The sequence below is a fragment of the Vicugna pacos genome, chromosome X, assembly GCF_048564905.1.
Source record: "Vicugna pacos chromosome X, VicPac4, whole genome shotgun sequence".
In the NCBI taxonomy this organism is placed as follows: Eukaryota; Metazoa; Chordata; class Mammalia; order Artiodactyla; family Camelidae; genus Vicugna; species Vicugna pacos.
This window is the reverse complement of record NC_133023.1, coordinates 104,380,303-104,389,413: the sequence shown is the minus strand read 5'-3', so window position 1 is coordinate 104,389,413 and position 9,111 is coordinate 104,380,303. Positions and strand designations below refer to the sequence as shown.

The window sequence follows — 9,111 nt, the reverse complement described above, 5'->3', positions numbered from 1 at the left end:
TCCCCACTTCCCTCTCGGGGGTCCTGGCTGTGGAGGGTCGGAGTACAATGGGATCATAATCTGTTGGGCAGAGGGAGAGGCCCAGGCCCAGGCCCAGCCTCGAGCCCAGGTGAGGAGCAGAGGGAGGGCTGCGGGATCCCCGGGGAATCCATCTCAGCCCCTGGCGTCCACAGTCCTGGGAAGCCCTGGGCCTGGTGGCCTCATGTGAGTCCACAGACTCCTCTGGGGGTCTCAGGGCAGTGAGGGCCTTGGTGTGAGGGTGTGGGCTCGGGTCAACAAGGGGGCGTCCCAGGACCCGGCCAGGGCTGAAGCTGAGGACGCTGAGGGAGGACAGAAGGGGCCCCAAAGATCCCCGGCCCTGCTGTCAGCCCTGGGAGGGCCAGGGTGGGATGAGCACTCGTGGGGTCCTGACTTCCTGACATCCGGGTCTCGGAGGGACTGGGGTCCTGGGATGAGGGGCGGGGCCTCGGGGGTTCCAAGGGGTGGCTACATGCCGCCTGAGTCAAGGTGAGGACCCCGAGGGAGAACGCAGGGATCCTGCACCCCGGGACAGTGTTGGACCTTGGAGGCCACAGGGCAGGGTGACCACCGGCGGCATTTCCTGACACCCGGGTCTCCGAGGGACTGGGGTCCTGGGGTGAGGGACGGGGCCTCGGGTGGCCAGAGGCTAGACGACATGGCGCCTAAGTGACGACCCTGAGGGAGAACTGAGGGGTCCCCGAACCCGGAAAAGAGGCCATCCCACAGACAGGGAACCTTGCTAGCAGCTGTCCGGAGGCCCGAGGGCAGGACAGGCCCACGTGTTGTGCCCTGACTGCGGCACCCTGGCCTCAGAGAGACCGGGGACTTAGTGTGAGATGGCGGGGAACGCTCAGATCTGCAGAGGAGAGAATCCCACGTTCCACTGGGAGTGAAGGTGAAGAACGCGAGCGAGCAGTGAGGGACCCTGGACCCCAAAACACAGTCGGTCCTGGGAGGTCATGGGGCGGGATCACGTCAGGCAGCATTTCCTGACATCCGGGTCTCAGAGGGACTGGGGTCCTGGGATGAGGGGCGGGGCTTCGGGGGTTCCAAGGGGAGGCTACATGCCGCCTGAGTGAAAGTGAGGACCCCGAGGGAGAACGGAGGATTCCTGCACCCCGGGACAGTGTTGGGCCTTGGAGACCTTGGGGCAGGGTGAGCACCGGCTGCATTTCCTGCCATCCGGGTCTCAGAGGGGCTGGGGTCTTGGGGTGAGGGGCGGGGCTTCGGGTTGCCAGAAGGTAGACCACATGCTGCCTGAGTCAAAGTGAGGACCCTGAGTGAGGAAGGAAGGGCCCCAGAACCCAGAAAAGAGACCATCCACAGACAGGGAACCTTGCTATCAGCTGCCCAGAGGCCCGAGGGCAGGACAGGCCCACGTGTTGTGTCGTGACTGCGGCTCCCTGGTCTCAGAGAGACCGGGGACTTTGTGTGAGGTGGCGGGGAACCCTCAGATCTGCAGAAGAGAGAATCCCAGGTCCCACTGGGAGTGAAGGTGACGACTGCGAGCGAGCAGTGAAGGACCCTGGACCCCAAAACACAGTCGGTCCTGGGAGGTCATGGGGCGGGATCACGTCAGGCAGCATTTCCTGACATCCGGGTCTCCGAGGGACTGGGGTCCAGGGATGAGGGGCGGGGCCTCGGGTGGGCAGAGGGGAGACGACATGCCGCCTGAGTGACGACGCTGAGGGAGAACTGAGGGGACCCGGGACCCAGAAGATAGGCCACCCCACAGAAAGGCGCCCTTGCTATCAGCTGTCCGGAGGCCCGAGGGGAGGTCAGGCCCACGAGGTTTGTCCTGACTTCCGCATCAGGGTCTCAGAGAGACTGGGGACATAGTGAAAGGAGGCGGGGATCTCAGAGCCGCCTGGGAGTGAGGGTGACGACCGCGACTTAGCATTCAGGGACCCTGGACCCCAGAACAGAGCCAGTCCTGGGAGACCACGGGGCGGGATGACCTCAGGCAGCAGTTCGTGAAATGCGGTTCTCGGAGGGACTGGCGTCTTGATATGACGGGCGGGGCCTCAGGTGGGCTGAGGGGGTAATCTCAGCTCCTGCCAAGACTCAAGGTGAGGACCCCGAGGGAGGAGTGAGGGGACCATAAACCCCAGAACAGAGGGGACGCAACCGATCCTGCCCCTGCTGTCAGCCCTGGGAGGCCCCCAGGCGGGATGAGCACACGTGGTGTGTCTTGACTTCCGCATCCAGGGCTCAGAGAGACCGGGGACTTATTATAAGGAGGGGCACTCAGGTGGTTGGAGAGCAGAATCCCAGGTCCCGCTTGGAGTCACGGTGAGGACCCTGAGCTAGCGGGGACAGGACCTCCCACCCTAGAAGACTGGGAACCTGCCAGAGCCCAGGCCTCCTGCCAACACGCGGGTCCAGGGCTGTGCCACAGTGTAGACCCGAGGTCTCCCCTCCTTTCTCTCCCAGGGGCTCCAGACACCGGGAGGTGAAGGCCTCGGTGTGAGACACGTGTCCTCGGGTCACAGAGCACAGGAGGCCGGCAGTGCCAGCTGAGGTGTGGGCCCTGAGTGTGTACCCGGGGGCTCCCAGAACAGAGGGGAACCCACAAGGCCAACGTCCACTCCACACACCCCCTGTTGCCCCCAGAACCTCGGCTGTGCCGGCTGCACCCTGAGGAGTTGCCTCACTTCCCCCGACAGGTTCACAGACGACCGTCCACCAGCAGGAGAGCCCCTGTGAGGCCGAGGGCACCCCTGGAGAGGAGACCAGTAAGTGGCCTTTGTCAGAGCCCCCCAGGGTGGGTTTCTCAGCCCAGCCTGCTGACACACCCTCTCTCCCCCAGGCCCGTGGGTCCCCATTTGTCACCCCTTCCCTCGCTCCTCTCGGCTGCCCGACACCACTCATCGTGCCTCCCGTTGAGATGAGTGAGCTCCGCAAGGCTGCGGAAGACCTTCAGGACCCGAGAGACTCCCGGGGCCTGATGGATGTTCAGCAGATGGAGGCTGAGCGGGAGGGGGGCGCATCCCCCTGGTCCTCCTCCTCCTCAGTCTCCTCTTCCTACTCTGCCTGTGCCGTGTCCCTGCTCCATGATGCAGCGCCTTCGATGGTGACTGACCTGGTGGGTTTCCTGCTCCTCAAGTATCACCGGAAGCAGCCGACCACCAGGGCAGAAATGCTGAGTATCTTCCTCAGAGAATACCAGGACCACTTCCCTGCGGTCTTCAGCCAGGCCTCTGAGTACATGCAGCTGGTGTTTGGGGTGGATGTGAAGGAGGTGGATCCCGGGGGCCACTGGTATGTCCTGGTCCCCACCCTGGGCCTCACCTGTGATGGGATGCTGGGCGATGGGCAGAGCATGCCCAAGAACGGCCTCCTGGTGATGCTCCTTTGCATGATCCACCTGGAGGGAGAGCGCCTCCCTGAGGAGGAGGTGTGGGGAGCACTGAGCAAGCTGGGGCTGCGTGCTGGGAGGGAGCACTTCATCTACGGGGAGCCCAGGGAGCTCATCACCAAAGTGTGGGTGCAGGAGGGGTACCTGGAGTACCGGCAGGTGGCCAACAGCGATCCCGCTCGCTTCGAGTTCCTGTGGGGCCCCCGGGCCCACGCGGAGATCAGCAACTTGCAAGTCCTGGAGCATTTACACAGGGCCAGTAGACGGGGTCCCAGTTCCTTCCCATCCCTGTCAGATGAGGCTGCTAGTGATGAGGAAGAGGAGGCCTGAGCCAGACTTGCAGCCGGGCTCCTCCAGGCCCCTGTCCAGCAGCTTCTCCTGCCGGGCAGGAAGGGAGTCCATCCTTCACCCTGTGTTTGGAGAGCGAGCAGTCAGCCTTCTAAGGAGTGAGGCCCCAGGCCAGGTGGAGTATAGTCTTTGTTGGTTAGTATTCCTTACGATTACAAAGAAATTTGTCTCTGTTTTATCAGAAATCTTTTAAGTGCTGATCCTCTTAATAGAAGGAATAAATGTTGTCAGTGTCTCTGTCAGTGACGTCTATCTCTCGTGTATTTTTGCGGATCCATTCAAGTCTAAGAGTTTTCCTATTTTGTAAAGCAACATGATTAACCTTCCAGATTAGTTTGCATTCCTGGACGAGGTAACGTGGTATCTGGATGAAGTTTCCCTGGAAATATGAAAGGAGTTATCGATGGAATTGACGTGGGTCAGTCAATGGAGAAATACATGTAAAAAATATATTGTTTGACCTAATTTTTTCATTCACCTCTGTCATTCTATAAAACAAACAAAACAAAACCAAAAAAACCCATATACATAGACATATCTATCTATCTATCTCTTGGATTTTCTTGGCTAGTAAAGAAAGGAGAAATGTAGTGTGAATCAGTAGGATCCCTGCTCAACATTTCATTTATTCCGCAGATGTTCGCTGAGCCTCTGCTCTCTGGAGGGCTCGGGGTTAGCAGCGGGGACAGTCGGAAAAGCAGGACAGCCCACACCTAGGATAGTCTAGGAGCCGCAGTCACGTCGGGACGTTGGTGAAATGTCTCCTAAGTCCCACAGGGCAAATAAAAATAGGGCGAGGGGTTGGGGGTGCGGGAAAGAGCACCCAAGTGTAAGTGCCCAGCGCCAGGGCAGTTCGGGGCTTTGGGAAGGTGGGGGGACGGGGGTCCTTCTGTGGGAGGTGATGGTAATGAAGCTGGGTGGTGGCGGCAGGCAGACGTGCAGACGGCACTTGTTAGTGGTGAGAGGAACGTGTCAGGTGGGAGGTTGCTCTGAGCAGTCCCTCTGGGATCGTGGATACATCTCCTGGGCGAGAGGGGAAGATGCACTTTGTTCAGGGATGCTTAGAGACCTGGTTATCCTGCCTGAGCTGCTAGGACACTCAGAATGCTCCAGCTGCAGGGAGGAGTGGCGTTTGATGTGGCTCACAGTGTACTCCGTCCTGGCATATATAGTTGAAGAGGTTTGGTAACCGCCCCAAACGCGCGGTAGGATACACTGGGGTGTGTTCTTGGAAACGGTCTGCTGGACACTTACACTGATGGCGCAGCTTCCCTCGATGGTCAGACTCCAAAGCCATAGGTGCGGAATGGTCCTGGAAATCGCAGGGAGGCAACGGCCGCCGAGGCTGAATACAAAACAGCTCAGAATCCTCCTTGGAGATGAAAGATGGTTCTTGGTGGGTATTCTAGCCTGATTTGTAAAGAGAAACTAGTTAACCATCCTTCCTCTGTGTCTAGTCTGCTGCCTGCCGCACAGGAAGGTCCTGGCTTTCAGGGTCCCTGATGCCACCTGAGCAGGTGCTCGGGCACTTCCGGTCCCGTGGAGGGCTGCTGAGTTTCCGAGGCTGAGCCTGTGTCCTGGCTTCAGCGCCAGAGAGCACCTTGCCAGCCCGCCGGCATTGTGGGCGTTACTGCAGAGGACAGGGCAGGAAAGTGCTGTGGAGTAAGCCAGAAAGAGAAAGAAAAATACCATATGAGGTTGCTCATATGTGGAATCTAAAAAAAAAAAAAAAAAAAGAAGAAGAAGAACATAAATACCAAACAGAAACAGACTCATAGAGATAGAATATATACTTGTGGTTGCCAAGGGGGCGGGGGGGCGGTGGGAAGGGACAGACTGGGGTTTCAAAATTTGTAGATCTTGACAGGCATATATAGCATAGATAAACAAGATTATACTGTATAGTGCAGGGAAATATATGCAAGATCTTGTGGTAGCTCACAGCAAAATAAAAGTGACAATGAATATATGTATGTATGTTCATGTATAACTGAAAAATTGTGCTCTACACTGGAATTTGACACAATATTGTAAAATGACTAGAACTCAACAAAAAAATGGAAAAAATCCCAAACAATTAACAAAAGGACAATAAGAATCTACTGATTGATAATCTCTTTAATTGTGCAAGAACTAAATACTCCAATCATAGACATAGACTGGCTGAATGGATACAAAAGAAGGCCCATATATATATGCTGCCTACAAGAGGCTCAACTGAGATCTAAAGACATACATAGATTAAAAGTGAGGGGATTGAAAATGTTATTCCATGCAAATGGAAATAAAAACTAAGCCAGGGTAGCCATACTTATATCAGACAAAACAGAATTTAAAACAGAGACTGTAACAAGACACAAAGAATTACAAAGTGATGAAGGGATCCATCCAAAAAGAAGATATAACATTATAAGTATATGTGCACCCAACATAGGAGCACCTAAATACAGAAAGCAATTATTAACAGACGTGAAGAGAAAAATCGGTAGTAACACAATAATGGTAGGAGACTGTAACACCCCACTTCTATGAATGAATCGATCATCCAGGCAAAAAAATCCATGTGGAAACACTGGCCTTAATGACACTTTAGACCTGATGGACTTTACATATCTATGTTATAAATAACTGTATATATATTTACACACACACACACACACACACACACACACACACAAACACTTCATCCCAAAGCAGCAGAATAGATATTCTTTCAAAGTGTGCATGGAACATTCCCAGGATACATTACAAGCTAGATCACAAAAAAAGTCTCAGCAAACTTAAGAAGATTGAAATCACATCAAGCAACTTTTCCCATCACAGTTCTTTGAGACTAGAAGTCATATACAAATAAACCCCTGCAAAACCCACAGACTGGTGGAGGCTAAACAACATGCTATTTAACAGCCAGTGGGTCACCGAAGAAATCAGAGTGGAAATCAAAAATACCTGGAGGTGAATGAAAATGAAAATGAAAACACAACCATCCAAAATCTATGGGACTGTAAGAGCAGACGCAGCTTTTGCAAGCATGTTCATAACAATGCCCTTCTAAGGTAGATGGGTTAATGAAGTTGCCATCTGCTGTAACTTGCAGTGTGGAGAGTGAAAGATTTCGAACCTTTGAATGACTTTTTTCTATTCTCTGATAGACATCTCTGGTGTATACTGGGCAAGACATAGATTGTCAGAAATCGTTAGAGTCTGGGGCACTTTTTTCTTACTGAGAAATAATTGACATACCATACCATCACCCTTCTGAAGTGTACACTTCAGAGTGGCTTTTAGGAACTGCACACATTTTTGTATCCATCACTGCTATCTAAGTCCAGAACATTTTCATCATTCTGATTTGACTCTATAAATTTTACAAAATCTTAGAGAACCAAAATCACAAAGATTTTCTCTTATGGTTTCTTCTATAAGCATTCTAGTTTTCATCCGTACATTTAAGCCTATCTTCATTTTTGAGGTGTGGGTTGAGATCTCTGGTTTTTGTTTCTCAGTGTTTTATACACACACACACACAGACAGACATACACACACATCACACACGCACACACATACACACACACACACGTCCAATTATTCTAGCATAATTGGATTGCTTTGCAACTTTTGTCAGGTCTATTCTGAACTTTCTGTTACGTTCATTTGGCCTATTTGACTGGCCCTTTGCTAATAACGCTAGGGACTGGCCAAGTATGGCTAATAGTCCAAACTCCTTCTGCCACCTATTTCTGTAAGCAAAGTTCATATTGGAACACAGCAATGCCTCTTCATTTACACGTTACCTATGCCTGTTTCTGCACTACAACAGCAGAGTTGAATAGTTGCAACAGAAGCTATATGACACACAAAATCTACCAAAACCACATGAAAAGATTGCATCCCCTGTTATATAGTAAAGTCTTGACATTAAATTGTGTGGGACCTTTGATACTGATACTCTCTTTTGTTTAGACTATTCTAGTTCTTTGACTTTACATAAAGACGTTACTCATAATACATTTGGGAATCAGACATTTATATTTAGAAAAAAATCCTGCTGGAATTTAAAAAATATACTGTGGTAAAATTCATACAAAATTAACCCGTTTAAAGTAAACACTTCAGTGGCATTTAGTTGTGCAACCAAGACATCTACCCATTTCCAAAACATTCCCATCACCTCAAATGGAAAATTCTTGCCCATTAAGCAGCTTCTCCCTGTCCCAAGCCCCTGACAACTAGTAATCTAACTTCTGTCTCCACGGATTTCTCTAGTTTCAATATTTCGTACACATGGAATCATACAACATATGACCTTTTGTGTCTGCTTTATTTCACTTGGTATCATGTTTTTGAGGATATAACCATTACATAGCATATACCAGACTTCATTCCTCTTTAAGGCTGGATATGATTCCATGGTACGTATGTATCAATATACACATACATACACATGCACACATACATACATAATACATATATATACATACATGTAGGTAGATATATCGCTATAGCTATAGATATAGATACGTGACACAATTTGTTTACTCATTCCTCCACTGGTGGACTTTTGGGCTGTTTCCACTTCTTGGCTCTTGTGAAGAGTTGCAACGAGCATGCGTGTACACGTACTTGTTTGAGTATCTAGTTTCAAGCCTTTTTGGTATATACCTAAGAATGGAATTAAGGGGTCATATGTTAATTTCTACGTTTAGCTTTTGAAGAACTACCAAGCTGTTTCCTTCCTGCTGGGATTTTCCTTGTGATTGTGATGATTCTATAGAACAATGTGAGGATGATTAACATCGTGACAATATTGACTCATGATTCATGAAAACCACACATCTCTCTATTTATCTCTTTCTTGATGACTTCCATCAGTGTTTTGTGGTGTTCAGCACACATATCTCACACATATTTTGTTGGACTTATACTAAGGATTTCGTTCCACGTTTCTTAGTTCTTAGTTATAAATGACATTGATCTTTTTTTCCAATTTTCAATTTTAAGAACAATGATAGTGTACAAAAATATATAATTAATATTTCTATATTGTTCTCATGTCCAGTGACCTTGCTAAACGCACTTAGGAATTTTCTAGGCAGATGTTGATGTCATTTTCTAATAGGGACTGTTTTGTTTTTCCTTCTCCTATCTGTTTATCTTTTTTTCTTCTTATACCTGCTTCGTTACATTGGTCTAGACTTCCATGTTTTCTATGCCTCGAAAGAATTTGCTTAAGAATGTACACCCTGGGCTTTTGTAAGTCTTAGAAGGAAGTCATTCAGGCTTTTACTATTAAGTATGAGGTTAGCTGTAGGATTCGTTGTTTGTGTGTTTGCTTTGGTGTTTGAATCAAGGCGTGAAAGCTGTATAAACATCCAGGCCAAAGT

The 9,111-nt window shown here is 50.2% G+C and overlaps 1 protein-coding gene across 1 annotated transcript; it reads left to right on the top strand.

Moving 5' to 3' along the window:
- Nucleotides 1-1,082: 1,082 nt before the first annotated feature.
- On the top strand, nt 1,083-3,969 carry LOC102537973 (melanoma-associated antigen 10-like). The gene is made up of 3 exons (XM_072955642.1): nt 1,083-1,176; nt 2,688-2,756; nt 2,831-3,969. Exon 3 carries the CDS (start codon nt 2,909-2,911, stop codon nt 3,707-3,709), a length of 801 nt encoding a protein of 266 aa, XP_072811743.1. The 5' UTR covers nt 1,083-1,176; nt 2,688-2,756; nt 2,831-2,908; the 3' UTR covers nt 3,710-3,969.
- The last annotated feature ends 5,142 nt before the right edge of the window (nt 3,970-9,111 follow it).

Coding starts and splice junctions, on each gene's coding strand:
- LOC102537973 (XM_072955642.1), top strand. CDS start 2,909: ATGAGTGAGCTCCGCAAGGCTGCGGAAGACCTTCAGGACCCGAGAGAC.